Source organism: Mercurialis annua, linkage group LG3 (assembly GCF_937616625.2).
Source record: "Mercurialis annua linkage group LG3, ddMerAnnu1.2, whole genome shotgun sequence".
In the NCBI taxonomy this organism is placed as follows: Eukaryota; Viridiplantae; Streptophyta; class Magnoliopsida; order Malpighiales; family Euphorbiaceae; genus Mercurialis; species Mercurialis annua.
Window position 1 is genome coordinate 58948257 of NC_065572.1, and position 20745 is coordinate 58969001.

A 20745-nucleotide genomic window follows, 5' to 3' on the forward strand; every position below is an offset into this window, starting at 1 on the left:
CAGGGCCTCGCGCTAGCGCGCGTTTCCGACGTGCTTTCGCACGTCGGGTTCCGAACCGACTAGTTTTGAACAATTTTGAACGGTACGTTCAATAAGGACTAAAAAGAACTTGGACGTTTAAGGAAGTTCGATTAATTAAAACTTAGAGATGTTTTAATTAGGTCCTCTATTAATTAAAGTGATTAATAGTTAGAGGACTATGAGTTGAGATCAAGAATGAGTATAGTCTAGATATGTTATATATCTAGTAATGTCTATATAGTCTACTCTTTAGAGTTAGAATTCATATTTCAATTGTGTTTAATAATTGTTTTCTAATTAGATCCGACGAGCAAGCAAGCTACCGGACCGGGAGAGTAGAGGGTGAACGAGAACTGTTTTGTGGATAACGGTTTTGTGAGTTCGCATATTTACTTTTGAATATTGATGCCAAAACATATATAACTAAAAATGTGTTTGAAATTGCATTGCATAGAGTCGATTTGAAACCAGTATATAGATCCACTGGAACGTGCTATCTATTGGGCAGCAATAGAACTGTGTGATCACCGGTATTCATAAATCATTGCATTGCATACTAGTTGGGTTCTTTGGCCAGATGCTTGCAAAGCGGCCTAGACCTAACAGGTTATCCTGGGGAGCCAGTAATTCAATTTACGGCCCAGCAAACCTTACACAGAGATAAGATGATTGTGATAACGTGAGTTCACATTTCATCCTGTGTTAAACAAAAGCACGAACTGTGACGTTAATCACAGTTAATCAAATGGGGTTTCTCTTAGGGTTTCATTTGGATTGGTTATTTGGCTGCACAAAGTGTGTTTACATGCGATTTCTGCTTTTATTAATATGCTTGAGTAACTATGTGAATTCACTCATATTTGACCCCCGTTTATTTCCTTTTTCACAGGTAAAAGATATTTTGACGTGACAAGACTTCCAATTCTTTCTCTGGAAGTTGTAACTAAATAAAGGTCACTCTAGAGTTGCAGAGTAGTTCTAGCTCCGAACAGTAGTTCAAATGTAAATGCTTAAACTCTGATATGAAACTACTGTCAGTATCATTTTGAGACAAAAGCATGTTTTTATAAAAAGGGCTTTTGCGAGTTGTTTATAAGAAACCTGGTTTTAATAAAAGTTTTGTGATTAATTAATTGGCAATGCTTAAACCAGTACTTGATGTGATAACTGGTTTGCACCTCTGACATTGTTTTCGGACAGGGTTGTGTCAAGGTGTGTGCAGTGTACACGTATTACCCTGAGTCCAGAAATGCAATTGCATGGTTTTGATTACACGTTTATCTAAAGGTTTTCAACTAATTACGAAAAGAGATTGAGACCTTTTATGTTTTCAAAACGCGAAAAGTTTTTACTGTTTTTCCTAGGCTTGCTACGGGTTTCAGAACAACCATTCTCATTCCCTAGCGCCGGTCTCGACACGAGTTTCTAGGCGTAAATCGGGTCGTGACAGGTTTTTAGGAAAAAAATTTCGGCCAAATAGAAGAGCAACCTCGAATGAGTAAAACTCATTAGAAGAGAATGAAAAGGTTGAGACAAAAGTCTCGACAGCTGGCCGATTCATCAGAGGCGGAGAGTAAAAAGTCAATTACGGATATCCTATCGGTTCAAAGGCGTTTGGTGTTTTCAAGCGAACTTATCAAGTAACCTAACCAACTTACCTTGAAAAAAACTGATGGGTCATGGTCACCGCCTAAGAAGGTGCAAAATATATGGGTGAAAAGAAGGGAGAGGTAACGAAAAATGAGAATACCCAGACCTAGGTGAAATAGAACTAGTTTGAAAAGGAGGTACCACTCCGTAAAGTTGAAATGGCAGAGAAAGTTTCATAAAGGTTGAAAAATAAGAATACCCAGACCTAGGTGAAAATAAATGAATTATGTCCTTTGTCCTTGTTTGTGGTCATAAAAGTGATTATATAAGTAAACCTTTGGAAAATTGCTTGCTTGTTTGGGGTTTGAAAATATTTTCACTGTGACAATGGATAATGCTGGAAATAACAATACAGCAATTGCTGCTTTTAAGAAAAAAATGATTTCATGGGGCACTGATGTGTCTAAATGTCAGTTTTTACATATGAGGTGTATTGCACATGTCATAGATTTGGTTGTTTCTGATGGCTTAAAAGAGATGAATACTTTTGTTAAAAAAATTAGGGATTGCATTAGATATATTAGAAACACTCCATCTAGACTTAAACAATTCAATGATCTTGCTAAAGATGCTAAACTTGGTACTAAAAAGAGTCTCTGTCTTGATGTTGCCAGTAGATGGAATTCCACTTATTTGATGCTAGACACTGCCTGTTTGTTTAAGTCTGTTTTTGATTCTTATGAAGAGGTGAATGAAAATTTTAGGAATGACATGATTAAAAATATTCCTAACATTCTTGATTGGCAAATTGCGAAGAAATTTGCTATTTGTTTGTCTTATTTTTATGTCACCACCCTTCGCATATCTGGCTCATTATATATGACCTCAAACATGCATTTTTTGGAGATATGTGATTTGCCAATTATGTTGGATGAAATGCTTGTTAGTGAGGATGCAGAGATATAAAATATAGGTAAAAAAATGAGAGAAAAATTTAATAAGTGGGTTGATCCCTTTAAGATGAACAAATTGATTTTCTTCTCTTATGTTCTAACCCTTCATCTAAGTTCAATGATTTGCTGTTTTCCCGTAGCAATTTGTTTGGCAAAATTTTTAGTAGAGCTTTATTTGATAGAGTCAAGTCTGAATTGTATGCCTTATTTGATGAGTACCAAAGTGCATACTTGACTAATGTTAGTGGGTCTAGCTTTCAGTTAAGTTCTAGTCAGCCAATAGAGGGACATGTTTCTAATCAAATGCCGATTTTGAGTCCCCCTCTTGCTAAGAGGCATACTTCTTTAATAAAAGCCAAATTTGTTGAGCATAATAAAGGGCAAGCTGAAACTGGGCCAAGAAAATCTGAGTTGGAAACTTATTTGAATGAGGCCCCTATTGAGAATGATGAGGATTTTAGTATCCGTAAATGGTGGAAGCTTAATGCTAGAAGATTTCCAATCCTTTCGAGGGTGGCTCGAGATATTCTTGCTGTCCCATTTCAACAGTTGCCTCTGAATTCGCATTTAACACTTCTGGCAGAGTGCTTGACTGTTTTAAGAGTTCATTAACTCCTAGAATTGTGGAAGCCTTAAGCATATTATTTTTGCATATAATTTTTAAGGTGAAATTGTTTGTAAACATAGCATAATTCGGTTCATTTTGAGGATACAAATTGTATATGTATCCATATAGATATACTATATATTATATGATGTTTATTATTTTGTAATTTGTAATAGAATAGGACTATTAATTCAATTTTTCATTCATTTGGTCTGTGATAGAGTAGTTTATATCTTGATTGTTTTGTATTTATCTTATAATTTTGATGGTTTATTATTATCTGTTATAAATTTGCAATTCATTTTAATTTTATTCTCAGTTTTATAAATTTAAGAAAAAGCTTTTTATAAAAAAAATGGGCTTCTGAAAATGGACTTCGGTACTAGCCCATACCGATTAATTAAACCGAAACCGAACTGAAAGAAATTTTTGGTGAAAATATACTTTGGTGTTCGATTAAAATATAAAGGTTTGAATTTTAATTTTAGCAACTTCGATACCCTCGGTTTTCAAGTTTTTAAAACCGAACCGACCGATGCTCTGCCCTAGTTATGCTAATTAGATTAGGTAAATAAAGGTCAATTAAAGTTTTAATTAATTAGCATTAATTAGAATCTTAATTAAGATTAATTAATGTTAATTAGGATTAATTAAGGTGAATTAAGGTTGCTTTTTTTAATTAAGGTAATTCCATTCTATTTGTTTGTCACAAGGGTGAAACGGATCTAATTCGGCATAGTCGTGTGCTGAAATGATCCGGGTTCGCCAATTTAGACCTTTTCAGTATTTCGTTCTAAAGCTGAGGGGTGAATTGACCCTTTGTTCAATTATAAATCATTGGAGCAGCAGTAAATTACAGAATTGACCTGTGTACAATATCAATCAACACCTAACCTTTCGAGATATGTCCCACCTTCTTCATTGTACTATTTTTTTTTTTACTAATAAATACAATAAACTAGTCATAATAATCTTACAAATAGAAAAAAAAATATCTTTTACTTAAAAATAATTCAAAATTTCTATTGTTTTCCTTAATGAAATTGAAACAAACATAAACAAAAAAAAGGGTTTTTTACACAAATCCCCTAAAAATGCTATGGTGTTTCACTTTTCCCTCACCATTTTGATTTTGGCAAAAATCTCTCAAAAAAATAAAAAGTTTACAAAAATCCCTCATAACCCAAAATAAAAGAAAATGAGACAATATTGTCCTTGGTATTTGTCAACATTTCATTGGTCTATGTTTGAGTCAATCAAATGATGACACGTGGCAAATCTAAATTTGGTTAGACAATCTAACCAACTGCCACAGACCACCGGTCAAATTCCGGTCTGACCGGCCCGACCACCGCGGTCAACGCCGGTCAACGGCCGGACCACCGCGGTCAACGCCGGTCAACGGCCGGACCACCGCGGTCAACGCCGGTCAACGGCCGGACCACCGCGGTCAACAGCGGTCAACCCGCGGTCAACGACAGTCAACTATAGTGGTGAGATTTTAAAAGAATTAAATAAAATATAAATTTGCTATTAGTAGGAATAAAACCCATGACCTCTCACACTTTGTCCATGTGTCTAACCATCAAGGCAAGACATGTTTGTTGTCTTTAATTACTCTTTAATATATATACATATACTCTTTAATAATGTATAAGGAAGCATTTAAACTAAATATAAACATATTAAAATGGTTGATTATAAATTATATATTATTATAAAATACTAATAAAATATTATGCTTGTTAAAATTTAAATTAATTTATTCTAATTAAATTAATACTAGTGTAAATTAAATATTAACTTAAAATAAATTAAGTTAAAATAAATTTATAAATTAATGTATTAGAAACACAATTAACTTAATGTCAACTCGATATAAACTCAAAATAAATTATATAAGTTAATTTAGTTGATATAAAGTTAGTTTTTAAAATTATAATAAATTACTAAAAAAATTGCTTTAAATTAACATGTAACCTTCATCAAGTTTACATTGAGTTGACATTAGGTTTATATCGAGTTGACATTAGGTTTACGTTGAGTTGATATTAAGTTACATTTCAAAATTAAAATAATTTACTATTTCGGATTGACATTAAATTTATACTGAGTTGACATTAGGTTTGCATGCATTGACATGAGATTTACACTGAGTTGACATTAGGATTACATTGAATTGGCATTAGGTTTACATTGAGTTGACATTGAGCTGTCATTAAATTGATATTAAGTCGACGTTGAGTTGATATTAAGTTAATGTTTAAAATTATAATAATTTACTAAAACATTTACTTTGAATTGACATGTAGTTTACATCAATTTTACATTGAGTTTATATTAGATTTACATTCACTTGACATTGAGTCGACATTGAGTTGATATTAAATTTAATTTATATTAAGTTTAAATTGAGTTGATATTAGGTTTATATTGAGTTGACATTGAGTCATCATTGAATCGACATTAGCTTTACATTGAGTTGACATTGAGTCGACATTAGTTTGACATTGAGTCGACGTTCAGTTCTTAAGTTTGCATTCAGTTGATATTAATTTACATTTCAAAATTAAAATAATTTACTAAAAAATTACTTTGGATTGAAATTAGGTTTATATTGAGTCGGCATTAGGTTTACATTGAGTTGACATAGAGTCGCCATTAGGCGTACATTGAGTTGACGTTGAGTTATTAAGTTTACATTGAGTTGATATTAATTTACATTTGAAAATTAAAATAATTTACTAAAACATTACTTCGGATTGACATTAGGTTTACATTGAGTTGATATTGAGTTGACATTGAGTCGATATTAGATTTACATTGAGTTGACATTGAGTTATTAAGTTTACATTGAGTTGATATTAATTTACATTTTAAAATTAAAATAATTTACTAAAAAATTACTTCGGATTTACATTAGGTTTACATTGAGTTGATATTAGGATTACATTGAGTTGACATTGAGTCGACATTGAGTTGATATTAAATTTACATTGAGCTGATATTAAGTTAATTTTTAAAGGTATACTTACTAAAATACATTAAACTTACATTGAGTTGACATTAGGTTTACATTGAGTTGATATTGGGTCGTCATTGAGTTGACATTAAGTCCATATTGAGTTGACATTAAATTTACACAAATTACTGTAATAAAAAATTAAATAATTTACTTTCAATCTACTATAGTTTAGTTTTGAAAGTATAAATTATAGAAAAATTATTTTATATAATAATATAAAATAATTTCATTTTAAATTTATAATTATTTATCAAAACATTTACTTTGAATTAACATTCAGTGAACATTAAATTTATATTGAATTTACATTGAGTTCACATTAAGTTTACTTTGAGTTTATATTGAGTTCACATTGAGTTAATATTAAGTTTATATTCAGTTCACTTATATTAAAATTACTTTCGGTTTATTTTATTTTAATAAAACCTTAAATAATTTACTTTCAAATTACTATTAGTTTATTTGTTATATTATAAATTACTTTTAATAGTATACATAATGAAGTTGACATTAAGTTATCATTGAATTGACATTAAGTCGTCATTGAATTTATATTGAGTTCTTATTGAGTTTACGCACACCACGGGGGTCCCACTACCACATATCCGACTACGACCACTAAAAACCATTATATTTTTCAATTTTAAAAAGTGAAATATTTTTACTAGTTTTACTTATATATTAATAAATTGTAAAATATAAATATATGTATATTTTATTTTTTTATTGTATAAATATTTAATAAATAAATAAATTTAATTAGACTAATTTAATATTAAACTTATAATAAATTTAATTTAAGTTGATATTTAGTTGATATTTAATTTACATTATAAATTAATTTCATTCTAATAAGTTAATTTAAATTTATAATCAGTTATACATATATATTATAGAGTAAATGTTGACAACAAATAGCCTTTGCCTTAATGGCAAAGCACAACCTCTCTCTTATAAAAGGTCAAGGGTTCAAATCCCCTCAATCCCAAAATGGTGTTTTATTTAATTTTTAATTATCTAACTAAAATTGGTCCAACCATTAAAAATGGTTAGACCACAAACCATTAATGGTGGTGGTCTGGGCGTTGACCGCGATGGTCCGGCCGTTGACCGGCGTTGGCCGCGGTGGTCCGGCCGTTGACCGGCGTTGGCCGCGGTGGTCCGGCCGTTGACCGGCCAATAATGGTCTGACCGGTGGTGGTTCAGTTTGAATTGGCCCGGTTTATGTAAAATGAGGAGAAATTATTAGGTGTAATGGAAACACAATAGGTAAAATACACCATAGGGATAAAATAGTAATCACAACTATTAAAAGGTAGAGATGAAAAGAATCTTTTAAAATTGACCGGTGGTGGTTCGGTTTGAATTGGCCCGGTTTATGTAAAATGAGGAGAAATTATTAGGTGTAATGGAAACACAATAGGTAAAATACACCATAGGGATAAAATAGTAATCACAACTATTAAAAGGTAGAGATGAAAAGAATCTTTTAAAATTGAGAGATTTTTACAAAAAAAAAAAAGTTGGGTGATTTATACAAACTTTTGAGTTTTTGGGTGATTTGGTATAATTTTCTCCAAAAAAAACCCGTAAATATTAATTGTTGTTATTCTTACTGGCAAAATATTATTATGGAATCTAATCATAGACTGAAAAAAATAATTGCCCTTTTTGAATGGTGATGCTGATGGGGATCTTTCTTTTTTGTTTTTCTCGTGAAAACATAAGCCTTTATCGTGAATCTTGGCTGCTTCTTCCATCTTTTTCTAGAGCCCTCTGATCTGTAAGTATCTCTTATCTTTTCTTGATTTTACTTTGTAAATTATTATACTTAAAACTAATTAAATCTTTGCTTTTTATTTATTTTTCCAATCAAAAAATTTCTAACCCATGTTGTAAATTTGAGTTTCATGGTATTTTCTTGTGTGTTGCTGTCTGTTTGTTTCTGTTGATTTTGACCTTCAAGATCATTACTTTAATGTGTTAACTTCAATTTTATTTGATGGGTTTTGTTATAAATTGTGGTAGTGATTTGATTTAATTTGTTTATTGCAGGAAGGACAAAAAATTGTTCTTGGTAGTTAAAGATGTTTCATTTAATGTCTAATTTGCTTGAAAACAGTATGAAATCTAGTGGTGAAAATCTGTCTACTGCTATTGTTCCTTTGATGAAACTTCTGTCTCTTACGGTTATCGGTTCGATTCTTGCACACCCCATAACCCAAATTACCCCCAAAGCAACTTTTAAGCTTTTGAGTAAGCTAGTTTTTGCTCTGTTCCTGCCATGCCTGATTTTTACGGAGCTCGGCGAAAATATTACATTGGCAAACTTTAAGCTTTGGTGGTTTATCCCTGTTAATGTGCTGGTTAGTACAGTCATTGGATTCTTTCTTGGGTTGTTAGTTGTGGCTATATGTCGCCCGCCGCCGCAGTTTAATAGATTCACTATTATTATGACTGCCTTTGGGAATACTGGAAATCTTCCTATAGCTATTGTTGAATCGGTATGTCATACTAAGGATAGTCCGTTTGGTCCTAATTGCCATTCGAGAGGAGTGGCGTATGTGTCTTTTGCTCAATGGGTTGCTGTAATTTTGGTTTACACCCTTGTTTATCATATGATGGAGCCACCGATGCAGTTTTACGAGGTTGTTGACGAAGGTTCTGAAATTGAGGAGCTACAGCCGAGTAGTGATGCCAGTAGGCCACTTCTTGTAGAAGCAGAATGGCCTGGCATTGAGGATAAAGAAACTGAACATACTAAGACTCCTTTTATTGCTCGGATTTTCAATAGCATATCGTCCCGTTCGCAGACTAATTTTCCGGATCTTGATCTCAATGGAGAGAGTTCCTCAACCAGTCCGAGATCCATTAGCTGTTTAGCTGAGCCGAGAGTTGTGAGGAGAATCAGAATTGTTGCTGAACAAACTCCGATACAACACATACTTCAACCTCCGACAATTGCTTCTCTATTAGCTATCATTATCGGATTGGTGCCTCAGCTAAAAGCAATAGTCTTCGGATACGATGCTCCATTATCCTTTATCACTGATAGTTTAGAAATTTTAGCAGGAGCTATGGTGCCTTCAGTGATGCTTATTCTCGGAGGTATGCTTGCGGAGGGGCCGAAAGAGTCTGCCCTTGGTTTGCGAACAACTATCGGCATAAGCGTAGCAAGGCTTTTGGTGCTTCCTCTGCTGGGAATCGGTGTAGTAGCAGCGGCGGATAAGCTGAATTTTCTTGTAAACGGTGACGCAATGTACAGATTCGTGCTTTTGTTACAGTACACCACGCCGAGTGCCATTTTACTGGGAGCAATTGCCAGCTTGAGGGGGTATGCGGTGAAGGAAGCTTCTGCTCTTCTCTTCTGGCAGCACATTTTTGCTCTTTTCTCACTTACCTTGTATATTGTCATCTACTTTAAATTACTTACATACATTTAAGTTTTTGCTTTGTATGATATGGTTCTATTTATTCGACTGTATGCGGAACTAGGCGGGGACAAGGTGGGCAGCCGCTACTCCAGTCACGCTGCCGCTTACCCCATTGATTATTTGAAATATTTTTCTCTTATTTTATGTCTTGTTTCTCTCAAAAAGTTATGGGTTTTTTCTTCTAATTCATCCTCTTTTTTGACTTGTATTCTTCTGTATATTCGTTTCAGTATCTTAATTTTATGATTCCACCGTTGGTTGTATGCGCATGATGGTAGTATCTCGTAGCTAGAGCATGATGAAGCTGATAGAGATGCATGAAATTCGTGTTAATAGAGATGCATTAAAGGCCATAAATGTTTACAAACTATAATTACCATTAATAAAGTGATAAGTCCGCATTTTAAGCATCAACCAGTGACGTAGCCGGCAGAATTTTTTAGGTGAACTAAGTCCACCACGTAGGATTATGAACCATCCATAGTAAAAACATCTTCGTAAAATTACTCATAATGTCATAATTAGATAGATTACTCTGATCATTCTGTAAGTTTTAAACTGTCAAAAGAGAATTATTTTCCACAATAACTTGCCTAAAAGTTGCAAGCTTTGAAGCCTTTCATGTTTACTATCATGTACCAGGATAAACAAAAAATTGTCATTGTGAGTGTGTTATTCTGACTAAGCGCCTGCGTCAATGCTACTTTATCCCATCAGGTTTCTACCTAAGAAAAATTATGACAGAAAGATGCCATTTTCCGTTTAAATTTAATCAGATATATGTCCTTATTATATCAAATTTGGAGTAGTCACTCAAGTGTGAAGATGAATTCGATTGTTAAACCAACCTATAAATATAAAATTATTTCAATTTAATTTTAATTAGTTTTACTTTATAATTTTATTTAAATGAAGAAGAGGGTGAAAATTGTTAAAAAATTTATAAATATAAAATTGGTAAGTATTTTAAATATTAAAGTTGTTTTTGAACCTTTTTCTCTATGTGTCACGTCATCAGTTAAAGATTTTGGACGGAAGAGTTTTTTTTGTTCAATTTAAAAAGTTCGAGGGTCGATTTATACCAAATATAAATGAAAGGGCTGACTTATATTTGCTGAAAAAGTTCAAGGAAATTTTGTACCTTTAGCCGTAAAATTATGCTCCCTCCGTTCTACTTTATTTGTCCATTATACTATATTTAGATGTCCAAAATATTTGTCACCATTGTATTATACACATATTTTTCTCTTTTACACTTAATATTTATGGATATAATTTATAAAATAATGTGTACTATCAATACATTTGTGTTGATATTTAATATTATTACTATTGTATTGACTATTTTTCCTTTTTTAATATAATAATTTTAAATTAATTCAAGAACCAAAAAAAAGTATAAAAAGAATTATTAATATTTAATATTTTATTAATATATGTGAAATAGAAAATGGACAATAAATTGGGACGGAGGGAGTGCTAAACTTCAAATAGTTGAGATGGCGTAGTCTCATTTAACTCCATTCAAAAAGCAACAGTGTCTCCATGTTGCTGCCGCCATAGAGGATGGAGCTAATGAAGTGAGATATGGTGGATTTGAGGACTTTTTTTAATTATTCATTTAAATCTCGCATGTTCATTTTATTTCTTATTTGTTGCTTTTCCTTGATAAGCATGATCACCTGGTGCTGAATAATTTCTTGTAAGCTTACTTACTTTTCTTGTTTTGAACTAATTAAATTCGGCCTAATATTTTAAAAAATTCTGACTTTTTATCTCCTTTTCGATCCTACCCTGACATTATAAATCAGTCATTTTTTTTATTTTATATTTTTTCATTTTAATTGTACACTAAACATAAAAATTGATCTTTTTTTATTTAATAAAAATTCTCTAAATTGGTCCTTTTTATATTAAATTGATCATTTTTAAAAAATTCTTTTGACTTTTTTTAAATAAATAAAGGTCAATTTTATGCTCATTGAAATGAAAAAATGCAAATGGATAAAATTGACAAATTTTCAACGTCACGGTAGAATTGAAAAAGGAATGAAAGGTCGGGATTTTTTAAGGCATTAAGCCATTAAATTCAGGCTAAATATACAATTTATACTCTCATATTTTTGCTTGATTATTTACATCATAATGACCTTTTTTCTTGAAAAATGGAACCTAAAGCTATCAAATATTACAAAATGAAACCCCACCCCCCACCTAAACATATTTTTTTCACAGTTACTCATGACATACACGTGGCATTGACAGAGAGTTCAATTTATATTTTTAATAACAATAAACTTCAAATTGAAATAAATCATTTATAATCTAATTGACTAAAATATCACGTGTATGTCATATGTCGTCTAGCGGGCTAATAATCACCAACGGTCCTCGATTTTTACCTTAAACGTCCATAAATCCCTTATATTTTCAAAAGATTCTCTAAAACCTCCAAACTTTATGGCGGCTCCACCCACGGCCCTTATGAACGAAACTACCATTTATTTTTTAGCGGCTATCATTTTTTTGAAAAAGAAAATAGTGGCGCCACATGTCAGTTAACACGTCATTTAATGTCAAAAAAAATTGAAACACTCAAATTACCCCTAAAAGAATTAAATCAAATCAAAATTTAACCACACTTAATCAAATCCGACCCACCGATCAACTAATTTACCACCGCCAGCCGCCCGCCAGCCAGAACCACTCACCGCCGCCCGCCACTCACAGCCACCCCCCGCCGACCAAACCGATTTGTTCTTGGTCCAAGAACAGATCTGTTCTTGGTCTAAGAACAGATCTGAATCTGTTCTTGGATCAAGAAGATATCAGAAGACGAGCTTCTCACCTGAGAAGACGATGAGCTTGGTCGTTTTTTCATCTGAAAAGATGACCGGAGACGGGTTCAGTTGCGGTGGTTCGGTTGCAATGATTGGGTAGTTTGAATGGGTTGATTTGATTTGATTTTTTATTTTTATTTTGAATTAAATTTTAATAGTTGTAGGGGTGTTTTGGGTGTTTTAAATTTTTCTTAGATATTTTTCCACATGTCAAATGACACGTGGCACCGTTATTTTTTTAAGAATTACAACCGCAAAAAAAAGACGACGTTGAGGGGTATTTTCGTCCATAAGAACCGTGAATGAGCGCCGTCATAAAGTCTGGGGGTTTAGGGAAGCTTTTGAAAGTATAGGAGGTTTAGGGAAGTTTAGGATAAAAGTCGAGGAACGTCGGTGATTATTAGCCAGTCCAGCGAGAAAAAGAATCTCTAACAGGAGGGTCTGTTTTTACGTTTTTAATAATTCTTGATAATAAGAGAGATGGAACAATCTCAAAAAGGAACTTAACCGAGCACACTTACCATCAAAACCGATATAATCCAGAAGGGAAGAGTAAATAAACAATAGCCGACGTGTTATAATATGACGTGTTATAATATGATTACCTCGGTCCACAGATGACGTGGTAGACTAAATATATATAATAATTTCTTGATATTTTTAATAACTCATTAGAAGATGTATTAGTTTTAGAAAGATATTAAAATAGTGGACTTTGTTTCGTCCAGATTAAAATGATTGTTAGTTATGTAAAAACTTCTGATGAGTCAGTGTCGATCTAAAAATGTAAAAAATAATTCTTAAATTAATTATATATAAATAGTGCTTGTCATAATTTTTTTATTTTTCGTCTTTTTTGATTTAAATATATTTTATCAAACATGGCATTTCATATTTGATTTTTTTAAAATATTTTATTTTATAACCCAGATGTTGTTTTAAGCGTTGTTTTTTTTAATGAAAAACGATATCGTTTTGACTGTATTAAATAACTAAAATAACATCAGATAAAATATTGGGATGTAAAATGCAAAAAAAAGTTAACTTTTTAATATTAAATATAAAATATAAAGTGTCATGTTTAATAAATTATATTTAAATTAAGAAAACATAAAAGTTGGGAATTTTTATGATAATAACCTAAGTATATATTGGCAAAAAAAAAACCTAAGTATATAAAATCATTAGGATTGCATAAGTCAAAGATTGCCCACTTCACGTTTTTTTTTTTTTTTTTATAACAAGCTCTATCAAATTTGTAGGAAGCCATATTTTTGCATGTGCGAATAAGGTTGGTACACTAACACATCACTGAAATCCAATTGAATTATTTTTTCTCCTTTCCTCTAAAGTTAAATGTGGAGAAATACAAGCCCACCATTTGATATGCAGGGTGGCACACAATAATATTCAATTCATCAAATAAATTAGGTTATTGGTTCAAGATCATAGTTTTTTTTATAAGTATATATTAGTATCGCTTAACGTGTTTTACACGTTATTCATGGTATATTTTGTCAAATAATAATACTAATAATTAAATTATTATAAATTAAAAAAATCATATTTATGTTTAGTTAATTATTTTAAATTTATAAATTTTATTTAAATATAAAATATTAAATCATTATTATAATAATAATTAATTGTAAATAATTATTTTATTTATAGAAAATATAAAAATAATAAAATCAACTATTTTTTAAAAGTAGTTTATCTTCATTGGAATTTTATATAATTAAAATAATAATTAAAGTTGTCTATTTAAATTAGTAATCTAGATAATCATTTTGACATAGTATTATAAGTGGTTTATTTTAAAATTAATGCCATAAAAATTCACCAACTTTACACGTTTTCTCAATTTAATTACACTTTTTAAAATTTGTCATAAAAATACGTCCACTTGTATAATCTCTCAAATTCATACACGATCCTAAGCTGACATTCATTCATTGGCGTAATTTGCCGAGTTAGGGGTCTTTTTTTGGCTGCCACCTCAATAAATTATGACTTCATGTGTAAATTTGAAAAAATAAAATAAAAATTGGTATAATTTTTATGACTATTTTCAAAACAGGTGGTTAACTGAAGAAAACGTATTTATCCAAAAAAATAAAAATTTGAGAGAACATGTAAAGTTGATGATTTTTTGAGCCATTACTCTTTTATTTTAACTAGTATTCTAACTCTAATCATCATTTCAATAGGTTTTTTAATTAATAATAAAATTTTATATAGTAAAAGGACATTAATATAAATATGCCCCTCCTCCTTCTGTGCTTTTCTATATAGTATAAACAACACTGCAAATTTTGAATAATAGTTAACGTTCTCTTACGTTCAATAAAGTTGCAACAAATTTTAGTTTTTTTTTTAAATATTGTAAAATTAGAATCATTGTGTTGATTAATTTTAAAATTTTATAAAATCACCACTCTATATCTAATCAGACTATATCATCTTTAATTGTACTTAATTTTAAAAATAAATTAATCATTTGTAAAAATAATTTTTATTTATATATATATATATATATAATATTTTTAATATTGCGAAGCTACTTAATAATTTAAATTATAAACAGAAAATAATAGAAGAAGAAATAAATTGACATACAAGGGCATTATATAAATATTTAAAATCCAGGGTTTGGGAATATGCGGAGAATAGCAATGAGAGCAAGGCCACCATCTGTTGTTTGCCATTTAAATGGTCTTGAAATGACGGAAGAATGCTTTTCAAATTTCTTTTATATCAAGCGGTTTATGAATCGAAGAATTTTAGATGAATTTTTTTATCATTGGATAAAAAAATAACATTATAAGTTTATGAATTTTAATATTTTCAAACAGTTAAATTGAACTTTTACATACTATAAAATTTTGAATTTAACGATATTTATGATTTATTAAAATAGTGACATGTCTAATATTTTAACAATTTGAGTATAATTTTGAAAATAAATTCTTACACATATTTTTTTATAATCTTAGAGCGTAAAAAAGCAATCATGAAGACATTAGTTGATAAGTTATAGTAATTAAGATGAATGTAATATTTTATACTCCATAAATTGAAAAAAAGAGTAAAATATATAATATATTATAGTAATTAAAACTAAACTATATAAACCCATAAATTGAAAAATAAATAAATATTAGCCTGATTAAGATAAAATTCGGCCAGATGGATAATTAGAGAAAAGGAAAGAAATATTTCAAAGAGTTTTATCGAGACTTATTTTCTTTCTGTTATAAAATCATTTTTTTTATTTCTTTAATATTAAAAAACTATTATTTCTAGGGTTACACACCATAGGATAATTCTATTTATCAATATTAATATTATACTCCCTCCGTCCCAATAGAGTTGTCCACTTTGCCTTTATCACACAGTTTAATAAAAACAATTATTGTTTATGGATTTTGTAAAATTTACCTTACTTTTCTTGTCATACCCCTATTTAATATGGGGTCCACTTACAATTTACTCATTAGTAGATTTTTAATAGGGGTAATATAGAAATATTAAATGTAAAAGTTAATTATTTTTTAAAAGTGGACAAGAGTTTTGGGACAAATTTTTTTCTCAAAGTGGACAACTCTATTGGGACGGAGGGAGTACAACAAAAGAATAATATAGGAATCTCCTTTTCATAATTTAATTTCCCAACCAAAAACTTTTAAATTCATAAAAATCAGTTTTGTTTCCCCTTCCTCCACAGCACACCACACCCTCTCTATAAATCCCACATTCCCTCACTTTCCCTTCATACACCACAAACCCTATCTTCCCCTTCCCGCCACACACATATTTTCTCACACTTTCTCTCGCTTTCTCTCTATCCAAACAGAACTAAATGGCAATCCCATGTCCGCCTTTTCTCACATCCGAGAAACTGACGCCAACCGAATCCCCCACACCCCCGCCACCCGTCTCTCAAGAAGAACTCAAAAAAATCGCCGCCTATAAAGCCGTGGACTTCGTCCAGTCCGGCATGGTTCTCGGCCTCGGAACCGGCTCCACCGCCAAACACGCCGTCGACAGAATCGGCGAGCTTCTAAACCTCGGCAAACTAACCAACATTACAGGAATACCCACTTCAAAACAGACCCAAAAACAAGCTTTATCGCTGGGGATCCCCTTGTCAGACCTCGACTCACACCCAGTCGTTGATCTCGCCATTGATGGAGCTGATGAAGTCGACGGGCACCTCAATTTAGTTAAAGGACGAGGCGGGTCGTTACTCCGAGAGAAAATGATTGAGAGTGCTTGTCGGAAGTTCATTGTCATTGTTGATCAGAGTAAAATTGTGTCTCACATTGGTGCTCATGGTGGTGCTATGCCGGTTGAAGTGGTGCCGTTTTGCTGGAAGTTTACTCAAGAAAAGCTTCAGGTTTTGTTTGATTATGCTGGCTGTGAAGCGAAATTGAGAAGAATTGGAAATGGGGATGACCCTTATGTTACTGATAATGGGAATTATATTGTGGATTTGTTTTTTGAGAAGGAGATTGGTGATTTAGAGGTGGCCAGTGATAAAATGTTGAGATTGGCTGGTGTTGTTGAGCATGGTTTGTTTCTTGGTATGGCCTCTACTGTGATTGTTGCTGGTGAACTTGGTGTTACTATCAAGCATAGATTTGATTGAGATGTAATACTAATTGAATTAGTGAATAATTTAAGCTTAATTGAATTAATATCCTTTGAATTGATAGTAAAATTATCTTCTTATTTAATTGTATATTTCTCTGTTTTACATAATTTTTTAGACCTTGTTTTAACTGAGAGAACATCAATTTTTGATTACATGGTGAGTGTAAGATGGTCAATGATTGTATGGGTACTGTGATCTGTTTTTGCTGTATAAATGATTGGCTTTATTCATTGAGTAATATGGGAGCTATTCATGGAGGACTAGTCATATTCATTACTGTTGGTTGAAAATAGGCTAATCAGTTGGAGAGGCAAATATGTTCCGGAACTGCCGGGGCGGAATTAGAAAATGAACGAAAAGGATAGGAGGATAGCCGAATTACATTAGTAACCGGCGGCCAGGGGACGGCTGCCCATCCTGCATTGCCCTTGCTTGGATCTCTACATAGTTTTGGTAAATTAGCTGAGACTCAAATTGGAGACTTCATATCCCTTGGAATGGCTTCAGTGCTAGTTGATGTATAGATGATTGATCTGTTGGGCAGGGGCGGAACTAGGGAGGGTCGAAGAGGGTCGGCCGACCCTCCTCGCCGGAAAAAAATTAAAAAAAAAATAGATTTTTCGGATTTTTTTTCTGTAGGGGCGGTTACAACTGAAAATTAACACATTTAAATTGTTTTACAGCAGTTTATTTTTTTAAATAGCCGAACGTAAAATTTCAACCCTTCTAAATTAGTGTCATGCTGTTTGGGATATGTAAAGGTGTTGTTAAAGAGATTAGCACTCATTGACGATTTGCTACATTGTCCTGTCTTTACTCTAAACACATTTTTCTGCTTCAACAAATTTTGATCAACAAAGGTTTATTTTGCTCTTACAACTTGGAATGAAAGACAACACATCCAAAATAGGTATTAACTGATTTTTGGACATATTATAATGAGAGAGGAGAGAATAAACTAGAATATTATTTAACTTTTTTTCATGATTCTTTTTATTGGCAACAAACAAATGAAGAGATTAAGTTCACTTTTTAAACTACACACTTTTGTAAAAAGGTTAAGTAAATGAAAATTTAACAGATAAAAGAAATAATATAAATTTGTGGGTGAAAAAGCATTTTCCTTATGATTTATTAATCATTATATAATAAAAGTTATCTAGCACGGAAACGGAAAACAAAAATGACACGAAACAGACATAAGGGAATGGTATATTTTTAAAATGAAGGACACGAAACGTTGGGGAAACGTGTAAATAATAAAAAAATATAAGAATATATTTATAATATTAGAAATTATAAAATATTATATATATATTAAATTTTATTTATATATTTATACAAATTAATAAAATAAATCAAATATGATTAAATCCAATAAAAATAAGAAGATAAATTTTATTATAGATAAAGTAAACAATAAAAATTGTGGGTAGCCCGCACGAGTTTGATATAGTGTGTCTAAGCCCCGGGCCATCCGAACTTAAAAAATGACACGTGTACGTTAGTGACTGGCATACTTAGCGCTGACATATTAGGTCTGATGGTTCAAATCTACCAAGCATTGACAGACATGTGGCATTTTAGGTTTGGAGGGTCCGATTTGAAGTATTTTTATAACGTTAAGTACCTCCATCGAAAAAAGAAGTCCAAATTCAAAACCGAACCAAACATGAGGGTCCAATATGTACATTTAGCCTTAATTTGTGCATCTCTGGTTGGTGGGTTGGTGTAATACCCCGTACGTTTGGGTTGCCGGAATTGGCAATTTGTCATTTTGTCCGATAACCCGAACTAATAGGATAAAGAATATCAAAGTGATTGGATAGGCAAGACCCGAGTAGGTTGGTCTTAAGAATTCTAATACAGAAAGTTAATATTAGAATTCATTTAAAAGATTAAAATTGAGACTAAAAGGAACGGTAAGAAAAGTTATAAAAATAAAATTTAGGTCCCAATTTGGTAAATAATAAGTTAATTCTCGAGAATTACAAATAAAATATTATCGACGAAAATTAATGATTATGAGTTAGTATTATTTATTTGGATATAAATAATACGTATGTAACTGAGTTAAAGCGAATAATTAACCGTTTGGTTAAAAGGATAAGTTTGAAAGAGAAATGGTTTAAGTTAATGAAATGAGGGATTAAAGTGACTAATTAGCCATTATATATATATATATATATATATAAAAAGCAAAACATATGAATTTGAATTAAGAAGCAAGAAGAAGATACAGAAGGAGAAAACTGATAGGAGTAAAATACTCCTATGTTTCTAGGTGTTTTTCGTATTATCCACTAATTGTATAATGAATATGAACTTAGACTAAGTCTTAGTCTAAACACACAAGTTCTTTTTATGGAAATACATAAGCACCTTATGTGTCTAATGGTGGCAATACTTAAGTTAACTGTATGATATGTGCCTTATGAAGAGCTAATGCTCACTTATATAAAGTGGTGGAGTTTGTTCTCAACATACACAATTATGAAACAACATATTCTCCCTACATCTTATGTTTGAGAGAAGCTAAGTTTATAAATAAAACTATGTAAAAACATTGTTGTATAAAGTTGCTAATTGTTGAGAATATTCACTTGAAAGGAGTTCAAGCGAAAGTTTTGCGAAAGCTCCAAGTTACTTGAAGGAACTAAAGTGGAAGATTTGAGAAAAGGTTACTAGAAAAAATTCAAGTATAAGTTCATTAAAATAACTTGGAGAAGTTTTCAAACATCCGAGAAAGAAAGTAATAATATCAAGAGTCGAGCTTACGTGATTATGTTGGAAGCATACTCGAGCGAACATTTCAGGAAAATGATTCTATTGGAAGCATACTCGTATGGAGGAGGTAGAGGTTTCCGTACTCTTGGGACTACAAGAATCATTGAGAAACAACATAGGTATTCTTCTTGATTTTTAGATGTTTGCTATTTGAACTAGATGATACGTTGATCCTACATGTTTATGTTGATGTGATCAATACAAAAATTGTGTATTTTGGTTTTAAAATAAAATACACTTTTTGAACTCACGCCCCCGCTGCGCCCTTTTATAATTACCTCATCAAATATAATTAGAATATTTTTTCTTGGGACTCATTTAAAAGTGCTCTTTGAAAAAACAGAATCATAAACATTCATGTAAAACTGAAAGTTATAAGAGAAAACTAATTAATTATCTTGGTTCTGATATAATAGAAGCTAAATCTTGAGTAACTATGGTTATAGATGACGTATAAGATACGTTAAAGTCAAAATTACATTCATCTATTACAACACCTTCCATGCCTTTAACTTTTTTGGACATGGATAGACTTCTTGCACAATCCGTCTGCAGACACCATGGAACAAGCTTCATCATTTTTCAATTTTCCTTCTCTATTTAACTCTTCTTCTATATTTAACTCCATAATTACGCTGGGATAATTATATACAAAATCTAATAGCTTATAGTCTTATGCTTTCTTCATGAAAATGCCAAGTAGAAACATTTAATCCACTGACTAAGAGAGATCTGAATTTCATCTTCCGTATAGTATTTGCAACAAACCAACTTCAAAGCTATATACGTCTGCTTTTTCTGAGACCACATGGTGAAGCTTGTATAGTTCGG

General features: G+C 31.5%; 3 protein-coding genes across 3 annotated transcripts; all 3 read left to right on the forward strand.

Annotated features, from left to right (window-relative positions):
* Positions 1-1998: 1998 nt before the first annotated feature.
* LOC126672749 (zinc finger BED domain-containing protein RICESLEEPER 2-like) lies at positions 1999-3176 on the forward strand. The gene is made up of 2 exons (XM_050366703.1): positions 1999-2553; positions 2679-3176. The coding sequence occupies exons 1-2, from the start codon at positions 1999-2001 to the stop codon at positions 3174-3176; spliced, it is 1053 nt and encodes a 350-aa protein (XP_050222660.1).
* Positions 3177-7779: 4603 nt separating this feature from the next.
* Positions 7780-9774, forward strand: LOC126675147 (protein PIN-LIKES 2). The gene is made up of 2 exons (XM_050369750.1): positions 7780-7979; positions 8252-9774. The coding sequence occupies exon 2, from the start codon at positions 8284-8286 to the stop codon at positions 9637-9639; it is 1356 nt and encodes a 451-aa protein (XP_050225707.1). The 5' UTR covers positions 7780-7979; positions 8252-8283; the 3' UTR covers positions 9640-9774.
* A 6404-nt stretch (positions 9775-16178) lies between these two features.
* Positions 16179-17214, forward strand: LOC126675218 (probable ribose-5-phosphate isomerase 2). Its single transcript, XM_050369827.2, has one exon. The coding sequence runs from the start codon at positions 16333-16335 to the stop codon at positions 17119-17121; it is 789 nt and encodes a 262-aa protein (XP_050225784.1). The 5' UTR covers positions 16179-16332; the 3' UTR covers positions 17122-17214.
* Positions 17215-20745: the final 3531 nt, after the last annotated feature.

Coding starts and splice junctions, on each gene's coding strand:
- LOC126675147 (XM_050369750.1), top strand. CDS start 8,284: ATGTTTCATTTAATGTCTAATTTGCTTGAAAACAGTATGAAATCTAGT.
- LOC126672749 (XM_050366703.1), top strand. CDS start 1,999: ATGGATAATGCTGGAAATAACAATACAGCAATTGCTGCTTTTAAGAAA. Junction 2,554..2,678: donor TTATGTTGGATGAAATGCTT/GTTAGTGAGGAT, acceptor CCTTCATCTAAG/TTCAATGATTTGCTGTTTTC.
- LOC126675218 (XM_050369827.2), top strand. CDS start 16,333: ATGGCAATCCCATGTCCGCCTTTTCTCACATCCGAGAAACTGACGCCA.